This window comes from Cervus elaphus, chromosome 5 (assembly GCF_910594005.1).
Source record: "Cervus elaphus chromosome 5, mCerEla1.1, whole genome shotgun sequence".
NCBI classification, from domain to species: Eukaryota; Metazoa; Chordata; class Mammalia; order Artiodactyla; family Cervidae; genus Cervus; species Cervus elaphus.
In genome coordinates, this window is record NC_057819.1 from 23571552 (window position 1) to 23589250 (window position 17699).

The 17699-nt window shown below is 44.2% G+C and overlaps 1 protein-coding gene across 1 annotated transcript in view; it reads left to right on the forward strand.

The window, feature by feature from the left end:
* The first annotated feature begins 105 nt into the window (after positions 1-105).
* Positions 106-17699, forward strand: part of TMEM132C (transmembrane protein 132C) — a 445343-nt gene continuing 427749 nt past the window's right edge. Inside the window, exon 1 of the mRNA XM_043902097.1 lies at positions 106-400. Within this exon, the coding sequence (XP_043758032.1) occupies positions 316-400 (85 nt within the window). The 5' untranslated portion in view covers positions 106-315. The remainder of the gene's footprint in view (positions 401-17699) is intronic.

A 17699-nucleotide genomic window follows, 5' to 3' on the forward strand; every position in this document is an offset into this window, starting at 1 on the left:
GCCTTCGGCCAGGGGCGGGCCCAGGGGCGGGGCCCAGGGGTGGGCGGGGTCGAGTGGGCGGCCCGGGGGCGGGGCGGGCCGCGGCCGCCTTGGAGGCTGGAGAAAAGTTGTCCGGGCCAGAGCGCGAGCCGCCGCGGGATCCGGAGCTGCAGCGGCTTGCACCCGGCAGCGGCGGGGCGCTACCACCGGCTCTACAGCCCGGCCGGCCGACTCGCTGCCTGGGGTGGCCCCGGGGCATGGGACAGCCGGCGGGGGCCGCGAGCAGGCGCTGCGCCCCGGTCGGGCGGCGGGCGGCCTGAGCTGCCGGGACGCAGGATGCGCTCCGAGGGCGCGGCCCCCGGGCCGGTGGCGCCACTGTGCGGGACGCTGAGCCTGGTGCTGGGCGCGCTGCTGGGCAGAGGTAAGAGGCCGGGGACCCGGCGTGTCAGTAGCGCCGGCGCTCGGGAAGTTCTCCGCGGTCCCCAGGAGCCTGGGCGGGAGGGGAGCCGATGAGTGGGGTTGTCTTGGGGACCTGGATGAGGGCGCTGGTTTCCGGGCGCGAAGCGGCCCCTCCTCTAGATAGGCGACCCCAGTTGGGCGCCGCGTAAGTGGAATTGGAGCGAATTCGGCTGAACCAGTGTCTCTGGGTTCGGAGTGCTTCCCGGGGGTGAAGAAGGGGCGTGGCTGAGGGACACTGTTCACCATCACCGAGTTCCATGAGGACTTAACGCAACCTCTGCATTAAGCTAGGAATTAACCCAACGTGGAGCTGGGGGTCTGGGAGCGGGCAGCCCGGCTCCTTGCACCTCCTTTGCCCTAGTCTGGCATCCCCCTCCCCAGCTCAGTTGGACTGGGGCTGGTGACCTACGAGGGCACACCGGCCCCTTTCCCCCACCGTGGGGTCCCGAGGGCCGGCGTTAGTCCACGCAGGAATGCCCGCTCACCACGCAGCCTCCGGGCACCTCGGCTCGGAAGAAACCCGGGACCCCCTCGGGGTACCCCGTAGAGGTCCTGTGTGGTCTAGGAGCGCGCTGAGGTGATCGCGCCGGTGGGGGAACTGCATCTCGGAATCAGATCTGGGCTTCTTAGCAGTGGGTCCTGGGGGTGGCCTTTTACCTCAGTTTCCTCATCTCTGCAGTGAAACTGACCACTCTACCTTGGGTTTAAGAGAATTCAGGGAGGGGACTACTGGCGCCCAAATAGCTCAAGAAAGGTTGGAATTATTATTACGGTTTTGATTACGTGCGTGTGGGACCCAGGCCGGCGGCGCGAGGGGCCGGGAGCGTGGTCTTGGAGCCCGGGAGCCGCCGGCGCCGCGCGCCTTCCCTGCCCGGCACCGGCGCGGGGGACCGCGAACCCGCGCGGAGGAAGCCCCGCTCCTCTGGGAACCGCCGCTGCGCGCACCGCTACCGGGCCGAGAAGCGGGTGCGGGTGAGCGCGTGGAAAAAGGGTGCGGGGCGCCACTTTTCCGCCGCCGGCGCCTGGGCAAGGGTCTTGGGGCCATCGGGTGAAACCGAGATGCGCACAAGTGTCCCTGCCCTTCGTTCTGTTCGCGGCTCCAGCCGCGGCCCCGGGCCCTGAGCCGGCAAACCGAGTCCAACCTGATGAGAATCACGGGCCCTCTTCGGCCTCAGGCTGGGCTGGAAATACATTAGGAGAGACAAGTTGCCAATTGATGTTACAAAGTAGTGTTTGCTTTTCCAAAGTCCTTGCGCACCGGCTAGGATTCCAGAAAAATCTACTTTCCTTAAGGCTGCAGGTTCCCAGACACACCAACCGGACAAAATTGCTGTTTTAAACAGTGTCCCTTTTCTCCAAGAGCTCCAGGTAAACAGGAGAGAGAGAGAGAGAGAGAGAGAGAGAGAGAGTGAGAGAGAGAGTGAGAGAGAGAGAGTGTGTGTGTGTGTGTGTGTTCGCGTTCGCGCGTACCCACGTGCGCGCGCACGTGTGAAGGGATGGGGAACATTTTTCTGTTTTATTCCAGAGGAGTAAAATCTGGTGACTTAATTCTGTGGTGAGCTCTGGATTCTATCATTTCTAGGACTCGGTTTCCCTAAATGTAAAGTGGCCATTCAAAAAAAAAAAAAATCCGTCCCAAAATACTTTCTAGAGACATTGTGATGATAAAGTGATCTAATGGGTAGAAAGCGTTAAGAAAGGTGGTGTCATTTTAAACTGAGCCAACGGTGAAAGTCCCCATCAGGTTCTCTCCCTCTGCCAGGAGATTTAATCAGGTTCAGGTTAGAATTCTGACTGCTGAATGTGCTTTTCAAAGTAAGTTGTGGACTTTTTTAAATTAAAGCTCACATTCCTTTTTCCCCCTCCCGGCCATCTAGAGGATTTTACTTTTGATTTAGAGGAGTGGCGATTAGAAATGTCCGTGTGGAAGAGGCTGGGGACAGCAATTTTATTGGAAAGTGGAATTGGAAATTTTGTTTTGAAGATGCTATTTAGAGGGCAAGGGGTGGGGATGGGGGTTGGAAGTTAAGGGGAGCTGTCCCATCCCCCCCCACCCCCCCCACCAAGCCACCTTTCCCACTAACCTTGGGCAACTTTGATTTAGTGAGTTTTTCTCTTCCCACTTTTGCTTGACAGTTTTCACCACCGTGATTTGGGGGCTTATGGGTCTGCAAAATTTTTTCATTTTGTTTCTGGTGGTTAAAAGTAGCAGTACATTCATTCCCTTAGATAGGTCTGCAAAGAAAATGTTTGCTCCATAGATTTCTCATAGGAAGGGAAGCTTTCTGACCCTTGTTTAAATTTCTACTGTCTTAAAAAAATCATCGCTGACTCTTCTGGCCCAAGGATTTAAGTGCTGATTTCTGGAACCCTTGAAACCACTGATCAATTTTTAATACCAATTGTAAGCTGATGTTCAACTGTGGATTTAAGACTCTGCAATTCCTCAGGGTTTGGAACAGAATCATTGTTCTTGGGAGGTTCCATAAATAGACCAGGGCAGTGAAAAAAGGGAGTCTTCCTAAGATTTAAGACTTGGGCTGAGGTAGAGAAGCGAAGTGTCCTTGAGTTACTGGTTGAGGAATTGGCCCCGTGAAAAGAGGAGGGAAGGGCGGGGGGTGGGCTGAGATGCTGTCAGAGGTGAAGTAATGCTAGGAGAGGTGATGGTTGTCAGTCACATAGGAGGCCTCTGGGAAGGTCACACAGGCTGGAAATCACTTTTTGAAATCTGGGGCCAGGTGTACTTCATGATTCAGAAGATAGGTTTGTAGGGAGACAGAAGCCCAGGGTCATCCATAGATATTCTCTGAGACACCCGGGCTGGCTGTGGAGTTGTGTCCATAATTGGACCCATAGCTCATTTGCATGAAAGATGTTAGTATTCACATCAAGAAGGATAAAGTCCCCCAATAGCCTCACTGCACTTTAGATCAGCCTTGGTCCCCAGAGGAATTAAAAACCAGGCGGCCAACGTTTGGATTGTCAGAGCTTTGGGAATTTTCAATTGCTGATTTTGAATTTGCAGCTTGGGGCAGGTGTCATGAGTAGGAAGAGGTTGTTAGGGGGTAGAGGTCCTTCTCGGCTCCCCTGGTGCACACTTAACACGGGGATAGATCCTCATACCTGGTCCTTCCTACACTTAAGAGTACACAGACACTCTTTGCCCTAAGCACACACCCCTTCTTCCCCAAATTGAAACTCCCCAATGCATGGAGGCTTCTTAGAAGCGATTTCAGCTTCTGGGAAGTCATTCTGTGAAACCGCCAGGCTCGTGGGTCTGTCCTAGTTCTCTGCTCCACACCCACAGCTCTGAACTCATGCTGGCAAACTTCATGACCTGCAGGCAAGCACTGTTCTGTCCACAATATTTATAAAAAACTGAACAGTCTCCCCCAAACTGGGAGACTTCACATATAAAAATCGGCATTTCCAATTTCCCCTAATAAGAGTGTGGGTGCTCTGCTGACCTTGGCACCAAAGCTCTGTGGGGGTTTCACCCTGCCCCTGGATAGGTGTTGATTAAGGGCTTCTCTTACCTCCTTACCTGCCTGCCCCTTCCCCTTGGCCACTTGAATTTGCACCTCTGGCCCTTCTTCCTTCATCTCACTTATTATTCATCCTTAGCTTCATCATAAGGGTGGTTAGAATCAGGCAGAGAAGAACCCAGAACTCTCAATTATATTAGCAGTTAGCACTTTCATGAGCAGGGGTTAAAACCAAAGCCTTTGGATGTATTAGATATTTCATACATCCATAGTCATGAGAAGCGAGGTTAATAAAAACGAATCTTTGGTATATTAATTGGAGTGAAAGGGAGTATTACTGAATTAATGGAATAAATGGAAAGTCTGATGGATAGAATATTTTTACAGCAATCTGCTTTGTTTAAAAGTCAGGTTTATTAATGTCATTTGCATACAGTAAAATTCACCCTTTTGAGGATAGAGTTTTAATTTTGATGAAGGCACATGGTCACCTAAACACCAACACAACTGAAGTATAGAAAGAACACTTCTATCACTCCGCCCAGATCCCCTGTGCTCCTGTGTTGCCACTTCCCTTCCCCTATCTGCAACCCCTGGCAACCGTGATTTTATTCTCCATCCTTATGTGTATGTGTGTGTTAGTCACTCAGTCGTGTCTGACTCTTTGCAACCCCATGGACTAGCTCACCAGGCACTTCTGTCCATGGAGTTCTCCTGGCGAGAATACTGGAATGGATTGCCCTTCCCTTCTTCAGGGTATCTCCCCAACCCAGGGATGGAACAATGGGTTTCCTGCATTGCACGCAGATTCTTTACCATCTGAGCCACCAGGGAAGCCTCTCCATCCTTGTGATTTGCCTTCTTCATAATTCCATAAACCTGGGATAGTGCAGTATGCAACTTTTCAATCTTATTTCACTTACCACAATGCATGTAATATTTACCTATATGTCAGTAGTAGTCTAGTCCTTTTTCTTCTTTTTGTTTTTAAATCGAGGTACATTTGATTTATAATATTACATAAGTTTCAAGCATATAACATAGTGATTCAGAATTTTAAAAGTTATTCTCCATTCATAGTTATTATAAAGTATTGGCTCTATTCTCTGTGCTGCATAATATATCCTTGTAGCTTTTATATTTTTATACATAATGGTTTGTACCTCTTAATCCCCTGCCCTTATGTTGACCCTCCACATTTCCCTCTACCCACTAGTAACCACTAGTTTGTTCTCTGTATCCGTGAGTCCCTTTTTTTGTTATATTCACTAGTTTGTTGTATTTTTTAGATTCTGCATGTAAGTGATAACATACAATATTTGTCTTTCTCTGATTTATTTCACTAAGCATAATACCCTCCAGGTCCAGCCAAGTTATTACAAATGGAAAAATTTTGTTCTTTTTATGACTGAATAGTATTCCATTTTATATATATACTGCATCTTCTTTATCCGTAAATCTGTTGATGGACCCAAGTTGCTTTCATAGCTTGGCTATTATAAAAAATGCTGCTTTGATCATGAGGGTATATTATCTTTTTGAATAAGTATTTTCGTTTTCTTCAGATGTATGCCCATGAATGGGATATCTGGATTTTATGGTAGTTCTATTTTCAGTTTTTTGAGGACCCTCCATACTGTTTTCCACAACAGCTACACCAATTTACATTCCCAGCAATAGCGTACAAGGGTTCCCTTAATTGTCAAATCAGAACTGCAATGAGCTATCACCTCACCTTTGTTAGATGGCTGTCATCACAAATAGTCTATTCCTTTTTAATACTGCATAATCCTGTGAATGGATACAGAACCATTTGTTTATTCATTTCCTGGTTGAAGGACATTTGGGTTACTTTCATTTGGGGGGTGTTATGAAAAATGTCACTACGTTGTTTGGTTGCTAAGTCATGTGCAACTGTTTTGCAACTGCATGGACTGTAACCTACCAGGCTCCTCTGTCTATGGGGCAAGAATACTGGAGAGGTTTGCCATTTCCTTCTCCATGAAAAATGTCACTATAAATATTTACAAACAGGTTCATATATAAATACATTTTCATTTCTTTTAGGTAAATACCTAGGACTGGAATTGCTAGGTGGTATGATAATTGTTCATATAATTTTATCAGAAATTGCAAACTTTTTTCAAACATGGAAACACTATGCATTCCCACCAACAAGAGCTCCAGTTGTTCTGTATCTTGGGGACCACTTAATATTATCCCTTTTGTTAGTTTGATTTTGTGTAGCAGTTCTAATAGGTGTGTAGTAGTGTATCTTCCAAGTTTTAACTTTTATCCTATGACTTATGATGTTGAATATTCTTTGTTATGTTTCTTACCATTCTTATATCTTATTTGGTGCATGTCTTTTTCAAATCTTTTGCCCATTTTTTAATTGATTGTTATTTTCATGTTATTGATCTTTGATGGTACTTTATATAGTACTTTATATAGTACGGATACAAGTTTGTTTTCAGATGTGTGTTTATAGGATTTCTCCCAGTGTGTATCTTTGGAAGAGCAAAGGATTTTTAAATGAAGTTTGGTTTGTTAATTTTTTTCTCTTAGTAATTACACTTTTGGTGTCATATCTAAAAATCTTTACCTAAGATTTATAAGGAAGCTCCAGATGTCTCTAGTGATGTTTGGGTATTTTATATCCCTGCTTATTTTTTATCTTTTTGTTCTGTCAGTTATGGAAAAAAGTGTTGAAGTCTCCATCTCAAAGTGTTGAAGTGTTGTGGGTTTGTCTAGTTTTCATTTCAGTCCTGTCAGCTTTTTCTTTATGTGTTTGAAACACTGTTTTAGGTACATACACACTTAGAATTATAATGAATTCTTGGTGAACTGACTTCTTCCTTATTATGTAATATACTTCTTTATTCTTGGAAATATTCCTTATTCTGAAGTCTGTTTCATGTGATATTAATACAGCTACCTCAGCTTACTTTTGATTCGAGTTTGCATTGTAGTATTTTTTCTGTTTTTTAAAAAACAATCTGTATTATTTTATGTGGATTGTTGATAGACAGTGTATAGTTAGGATTTGCCTGTTTATCCAGTCTGATAATCTCTGTCTTTTAATAATTGTATTTAGACCACTTATATTTAATGAGATTATTGATATATTTATATTAAAATCTATCATCTTGCTTTTTGTTTTATGTACCATTTGTTCTCTACTCCTTTTTCCATCTTTTTCTGCCTGTTTTCATACTGAGTATATTTTTTATGACTCCTTTTTATCTCCGTATTGGTTCATTATTGGCTCATTATTTATGCCTCTTTAAAATTTAGCCATTGCCCTACAAGATGTATCTTTAATTAATCAAAGCCTACATTCAAATTATATCATACTGCTTTATATGCTGTGTAAGAACCTTAAAACAATATATTCCCGGCATTTTTCCCTCTACATATAATAATCCTTTCCAGGGCTTCCGAGGTAGCTCTTGTGGTAAAGAATTCACCTTTCAATGCAGGAGACATAAGAGATGTAGTGTTCGATCCCTGGGTTGGGAAGATCCCCTGGAGAAGGGCATGGCAACATACTCCAGTATTCTTGTCTGAAGAACCCCATGGACAAACTGCAGTCCGTGGGGTTGCAAAGAGTTGACATGACTGAAGTGACTTAGCACGCATTAAGTCACCTCAGTTGTGTTCGACTCTGCAACCCCATGGACTGTAGCCCACCAGGCTCCTCTCTCCATGGAATTCTCCAGTCAAGAATACTGGAGTGGATTGCCATGTCCTTCTCCAGGGGATCTTCCTGACCCAGGGATTGAATGTACGTCTCTTGCGTCTCCTGTGTTGGCAGGCAGGTTCTTTACCACTAGCACCACCTGGAAAGTGACTTAGTAGTATAATCCTTTTCAAGTGCATTCACTTATACCCTGGGCACTGGCTATAAGGGAATTTTTCACTTAGAGATTATTTGTATATACTTTGAAGAAGGCTACCAATTATGTTTAATTGACTTGCCTTTGCTTCTGAGTGGGTACGTCTAATATCTTTGAAACTGTTTTCTCTTTAGGACTTAATTCTCTGTCCTACCTGTGTGCTGAGCTGCATGAAAGTGTTTCTATACCTTAGGGATTTAGAAATCACTGCCTTTAAGGAGAGGACAAAGGTAAAATACAACCCAGCCAAAGTCTGAATTAGCAAAATTTCCAAGACGATAGTTATAGCTGTCTCCAAGAGTGAGTCTTTGTTTTCTGCAGTGTGAACATTTTTTTTTTTTCTTTTTAATACTGCTCTTAGTGGCATATTCACAGTTGCAAATGTCTGGAACCCTCAAAGATTTGATGTAGAAGACCATGTCATCTCTATATAATTTTTTTTGTTATTGAAGTATAGTTGACATATAGTATTAGTTTCAGGTATACAATATAGTGATGGACGTTTATATACCTTATGAGTTGATCACCATGAATAGTGTAATCACTTATCACCGTTATGGCAGTAGTATTGACTGTATTCCTTATATTGTATATTACATTCCCCTGACTTATTTATTTTATAGGTGGAAGTTTGTACCTCTTAATCCCCTTACACAAAATATTTTTTCTTTCTCCCTTCACACCCTTCATGTTGTTGGCGACATGGGGAGCTCTCGTTTATGAGTTGATTAAGGATGGCCAGTATCATGGAAGCATTAGCTGAGTTTTGAGCGTCTGTCCTGCCAGTTCCTGAATGAACTGGTCAGAAGCCTCTGGCGTTAGCAGTAGGAACAAATCAGCTAAGGGATCGGGATCTTATGACCCTGAAGGTACACTAAGGGACCAGTTTCTAAAAGTCTGAAGTTGCCAGTTCAAGGGTTCTGGTGCTTGTCATTGATGTCTGGCTTCAGGGTACAACTGGGATACAGGGACTCTAATTACTTTATGTGTTTCTATCTCTGTGCTCATGTGGTTTTCTTTTAGGTTCCAGGAGGGCATGCGTGCATAGTCACTCAGTCGTGGCTGACTCTGTGACTGTATGGACTGTAGCCTGCCATCCACGAGATTATCCTGGCAAGAATATTGGAGTGGGTTGCCGTCTCCTTTTCCAGGGGAATCTTCCTGACCAAGGGGCTTGAACCCTTGTCTTTTGCATCTCCTGCATTAGCAGGTGGATTCTTTACCACTGGACCACCTGGGAAGCCCCAGATTCTAGGGAGGAAGAGTCCTTTAACGTTGGCTGAACTTTAGACTCATCCCGGAAGCTTTGAAAATTGCTAAATAACCTCCAGACTCTACACCTAATGGATTGAACCAAGATCTTTGTAGCAGTGGAGTGGAAGTGGGCAAAGAAGCAGTGTTAATCATTTTCATTTTTTAAAAGCTTTTCAGGTGATTCTTAGGTATAGCGAGGAGTGAGAACAGCCCTGGCCCTGGTCTCGAAAAGATTAAGACAATCTGACAGACAGTTCCACCATATTGTACTCAAGGGAGAAAGGCATTTCTCCCAGAGAAAGATTGAAGAACTGTTACAAAAGGAGGGAAGATGCTGGATGTGTGTGCAGCAAAAATTAGAGGAAGGACAGCTCTTCTGAGCTTACTTTGTAGGACTGTGAGATTGTGTTATTGAAAAAAATAGGCATGAGCCACTTAACACAGTGCCTTCATTTTCAGGTAGTTTAATATAACAGAAACTTACTTTCTCCCAGTTTTGGAGCCAGAAGTCCAAACTCAAATCCAAACAAGGGCGTGCTCTCTCCCCAGATTCCAGGGGTCTGGGGGCTCCTCCTCTGCCTCTTTCAGCTTCTGATGGCTTCTGGTTTCCTTGACTGTGCCTGCAGCCCCCCCACCTCTGCCTCCATCTTCACAGTCCCTTCTCTGCACATCTTTCCCCTTTCAGCCTTGTAAGGATGCTGGTCATTGATTTAAGGCCCACTCTCATCCAGAATGACCTCATCCCAAGATCTTAAACTCAATTAAATCTGAAACGACTGTTTCCCAATAAGACCACATCCATAGGTTCTAAGAGGACCAGTCTTTTGGGGGCCACCATTCAGCCCATTACACATGGTAATAGTCACATGAGTAAAAGGTCAATAAATCATAGCCAGGGACTTCCCTGGTGGTCCAGCCATTAAGACTTAGCCTTCCAGGGCAGGGGATGTGGCTTCAGTCCCTGGTCAGGGAACTGAGAGTCCTCATGCTGCAGGGCAAAAAAGTCAAAACATAAAACAGAAGCAATATTGTAACAAATTCAATAAAGACTTTAAAAATGGTCCTCATCAAGAAAAGTCTTAAAAAAATAATCATAGCCATTATTATGTGTATAGTTATCAAAGTCATGGAGAAGAAGAATCATCCCAAAAATTTAATAGAAATTACACATAAATGTTTCTTAAATGACTGAGACTAATGTAAAAAATAAAAAGCATTAGAAGAACAGTGGATTTGATGACATCGGGGAATAGGAAAAGCTCCTGGAGTGTACTGTGGTGTCCATTTATAATCAACCTAAACAGAGAGCCCGTGGTTTATATTCTGAGACATCCCTTGATGTACTTCATGCTTAAATACAGCTTATACCTAATTCCATTTGGCTTAGTTTCATAATGCTCTTGATACTGTCTTAAACAGCCCTTCTCCCCCTGGGGTCGCAGAGCCATCGGAAACATCCAGAGCAGCTTCCATGCCTCCCTGAAGTTCATGTATTTCCCCCCAACTCTGCAGTTGACTCTTTTCATCTTTCTTGCTCAATCGGTCCCTCTGGCCCCTTAATTATAATGTTGGCTTTCCACCGCATTTCCTCACTGTCTCTGTGGACTCCGGTGCCGTAGAAATAGGGATACAACACTGCCCACTTTGGCACGTGGGGGTAGATGAGCGGTCCTTTGAGGCAAGAAGGGATTCTCTTCTTCTCAAAATAAACAGAGGGACTTTAAGACAAGCACCCTACCCCCAGGATCCCCATGGAACAGAAGGCTGGCTCTGTTCTTATCATGGAATTCCAGCTTAATGGTGATTTTAAGCCGAAATTAAAAAATTGAAAACTCACACCGTAAACAGGAGGTGGCACTGGAAACGTGGTTTTGTCTCCACTAGAAACAGTGAGGTTGTGTTTGAGGCCCTGAGACGAGGTTTCCGCACCTGCCCAGTAGAAACGATCTCAGTGTCAAATGATTCAGTTCATTTGTCATGACCTCTTTAGTTGCATATGCTGAAAAAAGCCAGCTTGTACAAATGATACCAAAGCCAAAAAATAAAAATACAAAAATAAAATGGGGGCTGTTTAAAAATGTATTAGGTTAAGTAACTTAAAAAAACTCAGATAGGCTTCAGGCATGGCTGGATCCAGAGATCCGTTAATGTCACTAGTCGCTGTTTCTTTCCATCTGTCTCCTGTGTTCTCTGTGTTGGCTTCATTTCTGAGTGGTCATCATTGTCACCAGCAGCTCAAAGTTCACATTCTATCCACACAATACACCCTGGTGAGAATTAAGTGGTTTCCTAAATGATTGTAGAAAAAGTTGATGGTCTGAATCTCCTGGTTCTCACTGGAGTCCCTGGCCCAACCCTTACCGAGTCACTGATGGGAGGGAATGGAGTTTCTGATTGGTCAGGTTTGGGACACCAGTGCAGGAGCCTCAGGTCAACTGCACCCAGAATACTAGGAAAGAGAGTGCTGAAGTGTCCAAAGACAAATCAGGCTGTGTCAGATGAAACAGAATGGATGCTAGGCAGGCACGACCCTATCCAACCAACCAAAGAACTAGAGGAAACCAGAGGCCAATTGTTTGCTTCTCACACGTGTAGTTAAAGCCCTTGGGGCAGCCCGTGGCAAGGTCCGCTTGCTTCTTCTTTTGCCATTGCTGCAAATGGCATTATTTGATTCCCCGATCATTTCCACTGTGTCATCTCCTAAGTCAAGGACACCCGACTCCAAACACACCTTTTGTTCTGGGGTACCTTCTCTGTTTTGTCTGCTTTGCCTCTCTTCCTTTCATTCATTATTTCCCCCATCAAACATTCCTCCATAGCCGGGCTGTTTACAATAACCAACACTTGGAAGCAACTTAAGTGTCCATCGACAGAGGAATGGATAAAGAAGATGTGGTGCGTATATGCAAAAGAATATTAGTCAACCACAGAAAAGAATGAAATAGTGCCATTTGCAGCAACGTGGATGGACCTAGAGATCATCATACTGAGTGAAGTAAGTCAGGGAAAGACAAATACCATATGCTATCATATCTAAAAAAATGGCATAAATAAACTTGTTTATAAAACAGAAATAGACTCACAAAGCAGACTTTTCTCATCTGCTTTTAAACTCAGCATTGTCATCTGTTGTGCTGAGTGTCCGTGCTATGGGCCAGTCATCCCCAGCTATGGCCTAGCTCTTGGACACCTCCCTCAAGCCTTGATGACTGGAGGTGTCTGCCAGCAGTGGCTTTGACTGGGAGGTTTCCTATGAGTCCTGAGGTCCACTCTTCTGCTTACAGAAGCAGGAAATCTGTTAGCATCATCTTCTGACTCCTCCTCAATGGTCCAGGAGTCCTTTTCTTTTATTGTAGTGTTGTTGATTTACAGTCTTGAGTTAATTTCAGGTGTACACAGCAATGGTTCACTTACACATATATTCATTCATTTTTAGATTCTTTTCTCATTTACATGATCACAGAATGTTGAATAGAGTTCCTTGTGCTACACAGTAAGTTCTTGTTGGTTATCTATCTTACAGATATCTTATAAGAGTGTATGTCTTTTCATCCCAAACTCCTGATTTATCCCTCCCCACGCCCCCAGTATTTACCCTTCAGTAACTATAAGTTTGTTTTCTATGTCTGTAAGTCTGTTTCTGTTGTGTAAATATTTGTTTGTATCACTGTTAAAAATTAGATTCCACATATGAGTGATATCATATGATATTTGTCTTTCTCTGTCTGACTTACTTCACTTATGGTAATCTCCAGATCCATCTGCATTGCTGCAAATGGCATTATTTCATTCCTTTTTATGGCTGAGTAATATTCCATTATATACATATATATGCGTGTGTGTTTGTGTGTATACACACCACGTCGCCTCTATCCGTTTCTCTGTGGTTAGGCATTTAGGTTGCTTCCATGTCTTGGCTATAGTAAACATAAGAGCATATAAGATCATACAAACATAAGAATACACGTATCTTTTCGAACAAGAGTCCCAGATCTGAGAAATTTTTTGGGGTGGGTGGTGCTTGTCACATGGCTTGCAGGATCTTAGTTCCCCAACCAGGAATTGAATCTAGGCCCTTGGCAGTGAAAACGTGGAGTCCTATCCACTGGACCACCATGGAATTTCCAATCTGGGGAATTTCATTCTCCTCCTCCAAACACACATGCTGCCAAGGGTTTGGGACTCAGTTTCTTATCCAATTGCTGTGACTCCTGTAGAGATAGTCCTTACTTTGATAACCCAGGGGGAAGCCCACAGTGTCCTCCATCCTCAATATACACCAACTGTGTCTTGCTTAGGAACGTCTTCCATTCAGACTCTTCCTGACTATCAGTCAGATCATGTTGTTCTCTCAAAACCCTCTAGAAACTCCCATTGTACTTAGAGCTAAAGCCACAGTGCATTCCATGATCTACAAGGCGCTACATGAACTGCATGACCCCCAGCATCCTTCTGACCTCATCTCAACCCCAATGTCCTCACATAGGCACTTTGTTCCAGTTCCGTGGGCTGCCTTGCTGGTTCTCACCACCACTAAGCTCCCACCTCAGGGCCTTTGCACATGCCTTCTGTTGGGTAGCATCTAGATATCTACTGGAACCGTTTCCTTTGTCTATGCCATCTGCTCGTCTTCATTGTGGGACTTTCTATTCCCCTTTTCTATCGTGTTTTTTTTTTTTTTTCCACTTATCACCACCTGATAACCTATGGATTTCACCTACTTGGGTTTTGTTTTTTTCTTTTGGCTGCAGTGGGTCTTTGTTGTGGCATATATGGGCTTTCTCTAGTTGCAGTGTGTGGACTTCTCTTGTTGCGGTGCAAAGGCTTCTAGTTGTGCGTGGGCTTCTCATTGTGTTGGCTTCCCTTGTGGAACACAGGCTCTAAAGCATGCAGGCTCACTAGTTTTCTTGTGTTGGCTTTCTGGTTGCCCCCAACTCATGTGGGATCTTAGTTCCCAAACCTGGAATTGAACCCATGTCCCCTGCAGGGGAAGGCGGATCCTTAACCACTGGACCACTAGGGAAGTCCCTCTCTTATTGGTTTAGCAGTCTTCCTCTCCCCTAGAATTTAAGCCCCTTGAAAGCAGAATTTCTTTTCTATTTTTTTCACTTCTCTATATATCTGTTTTGCTCATTAACTTCAATGCCTGCTGCATATGAGGCCCTTAATACTTGGTGAATGAACAAATGAATCTTGACTTAATTCCTTCTTTGGCTTCTCATACTATCTGACTTTTACCTGAACTCATCTCTTTCTGTCTTGGTTGCACAGAAAAATGGGTAGGTACATTTGAGGCGCTGAAAACCTCTAGATAGCCACCATTTTATCAAGGGTCGCCAACTGAGGATCGAATCCACCACTGTCCTTTTTCTCCATCAGTCACTCCAGGAAGTTGTCCCTTAGCTTGGAGGTGAGAATGTTCATAATTGTGTGATGCTCAAAGGAGCTGGCCAGGTGCAATGTTTTCAATGTTTATTCCTAAATGCCCATCCTTCTCTGTATTCTCTGCCTCTTCCTTTCAGGGGAGAGAAAGGAGGGCCCTCCACTTTGCAGATAATGGGTTCTCAGAAATGTCCACATGAAACAAATTAACTTAAAACAGAGACCAGAATTTCACTGTAAACAGTGGAAAGCATCCTTGATTAGGACTTTCTCTTAACAACTGAGTAAATTACTGAAAGAGTGGAAAGTGCCTGCAGATGGGTACAAGATATCTTGTGGGGGATGATGGAATTATACCAAAATTAGTATCAGTTATGGCTTGATCCAGGTGCTTAGTTATGACACCAGAATTTTTTTTTTCCTTTGGTTCTTTGCTTTGCCTGTTATGGTGCTGACTTCGTTTTTAGGTTCCATGTGATGGGTCTTGGCTGTCCTAAACTCCCGCCCTTGCAGAGTCAAGGTCGACTATCCTTTACCCAATACCCGATGAACCCAGGGAAGGTCATACTGTGTCTCCTTGGTCCTGTTTGGTGTTTGAGCATTTCTGAACCAGTCAACTTGGTCTGTTAAAGACAATGTGCTCTAATGATCCTGTCTAGGGGCTGTGGGAGGAGTTTGCAAGGACTGACAGTGAGGTGCAGAGGAAAATTGGGGTGCTGTTACCAGAAAAAGGGTGTGTGATTAGGGCCATTCAAAAACCCAATAAATATTCCTACGTCTCTAAATTCCAGAGTGTAAGCTACACAGGTAGGGAAGACAGAGAAAAGTCATGCAAACAAGTTGTCTGTCTTTCCTGCTCAGAAATCTATCTGAGTTTCATGTGTATGAACAGGAGGCAGCACCAAAGATGTGTTTTCCTAACTGAGTTTGTGTCATACTCGCCTGAACCAGGGATAAGCAAGCATCATTTATCATTCGTCTGTCAACCCTGCCGTCTCTTCCGTATCAGAGGCAAAAAGATGCAAGAGATGGACCTGAGTACTGCTTTGGAGAGACAAAGGCAGGACCCAGACGGAGCTTAGTTCAGCATGTTAGGACCTCAGCCTCACCTGAGGACTCCTAATTGAGGGCAAGGCTTGGGGTTCACACCAGCCTGAATCAAATTTCTGCTCGGTTGTGTATGTGCATATGTGTGTGTGTGTGTGCACATGCGCGTGTGTGCTTAGTCGCTCAGTTGTGTCCAACACTTTGTGACCCCATGGACTTAGCTGCCCAGGCTCCTCTCCAGGAAAGAATACTGGAGTGGGTTGCCATACCCTCCTCCAGGGAATCTTCCCAACCCAGGGATCGACTCAGGTCTTCTGCATTGCAGGCAGATTCTTTCCTGTCTGAACTACTAGGGAAACCCTAGTGTAAACATGGGCATTATTTAATCCCATGGACACTCAGTTTCTGGATCTATGCAGTGGGGCCAGGAAAACACATCTCATGGAGTTATTGTAAAAAGTTCCAATGGGCTATTGTATATATTTTAAAAAATCTCTTGGCTGGCAAAGCTTATGGGATATAGTTCCCTGACCAGGGATCAAATCCTTGCTCGCTGGCATTGGCAGCGTGGCATCTTAACCATTGGATGCCCAGGGAAGTCCCTGGGCTATTGTGTATCTGACTTTTCTTTTCCATTTGCCTACATCCCAGTCACACTCCCCATTCTACTCTGTGCCCTGGGAGGCTGACCTCTGCAGGGAACACTTCCTGTGCCTGCTGCTTGCCATCTGGAGTTGCCCAGTGGGGGCGCTTGTAGGAGGCCAGAGAGAGGAAGAGAGGCTATAGTATTTCTTCCCTATCTGTTCCCTGGGCCTCTGTCCCCCATGACCCTGACTCCTCTCTGGAGTCCTCTCTCCAAGGCTCCTGCTCTCATTGGGGTCAGGAACACTTCCTTCTCCTCCTGCCTCTATTTTGATTTATAATTTATTTTATTGAAGTGTAGTTCATTTACAATGTTGTGTTAATTTCTGGTATACAGCAGAGTGATTCAGCGATATATATATATGTGTGTGTGTATAGAGTCTTTCTCACATTCTTTTCTCTTATACTTTATCATAGGGTATTGAATATAGTTCCCTGTGCTCTACAATAGGATCTTGTTGTTTATATATTGTTTGTATAATAGTGCTAATCCCAACCTCCTAATCCATCCCCCCCCCGCCCTTGGCAACCACAAGCCTGTTCTCTATGGCCATGAGTCTGTTTCTGTTTTGTAGATAAGTACATTTGTGTCGTATTTTGAATTCCACGTGTAAGTGATAATCATATGGTATTTGTCTTTCTCTTGCTGACTTTCTTCACTTAATATGATCATCTCTAGGTCTGTCCATGTTGCTTTAAATGGCATTGTTTCATTCTTTTCTATGGCTGTGTAACATTCCATTGTATATGTGTACCACATCTTCTTTATCCATTCATCTGTTGATGGACATTTAGGTGTTTTCCATGTCTTGGCTATTGTGAAGAGTGCTGCTATGAACACAGGGGTGCATGTGTCTTTTTAAATTAGAGTTTTGTCTGCGTTTATGATCGGGAGTGGGATGGCTGGATCATATGGCAGCTCTATTTTTAGTTTTCTATAGGAACCTCCATACTGTTTTCTGTACTATCCCCTTGTCACTTCAGATGATACACCCTACCATGTCTTATCTTAGGAGCCAAAATTACTTTCTTATTTCCTCCTTAAGTAGTCCCTTCTTAATGGCACTTGAACCAGCTGCATTAGATTCTATTTCCTCATGATGGACACATACGCAAATAAAACTCACACATATAGTGGAAAAGAGTTGGATGCTTCTTATCACTATGTATAAACAAGCTTAAACCTATAGACAAGCTGCCAGAACAAGTGCCTAGAGCTTTGGTCCCCTGAGCTGTCTCAGAGTGTCTGACCAAATACTTACTTAGCACCTTTGAATAGTTGCTGAGTGTTTTCTTGCAAACAAAGACTTTCTCTTCTAGAACCAAAATATATCTTGGAGATCAGGAATAAACATTGCTGCCTGACTACTGTACTGTCCTCAGACCCTAACTTAGCATCCTTTATTGTCTCAGTAATATCCTTCATGTCATGGGACTTTGTTTTCCTTCATTCTTTTCCTGAATTTCTTAACCTTAAGAGTTTTGAAGATGACAGGCTGTTTATCTTTGGCTTGTCTCTCAGTTTAGGTTTGTCTGATGTTTTTCCCTACTT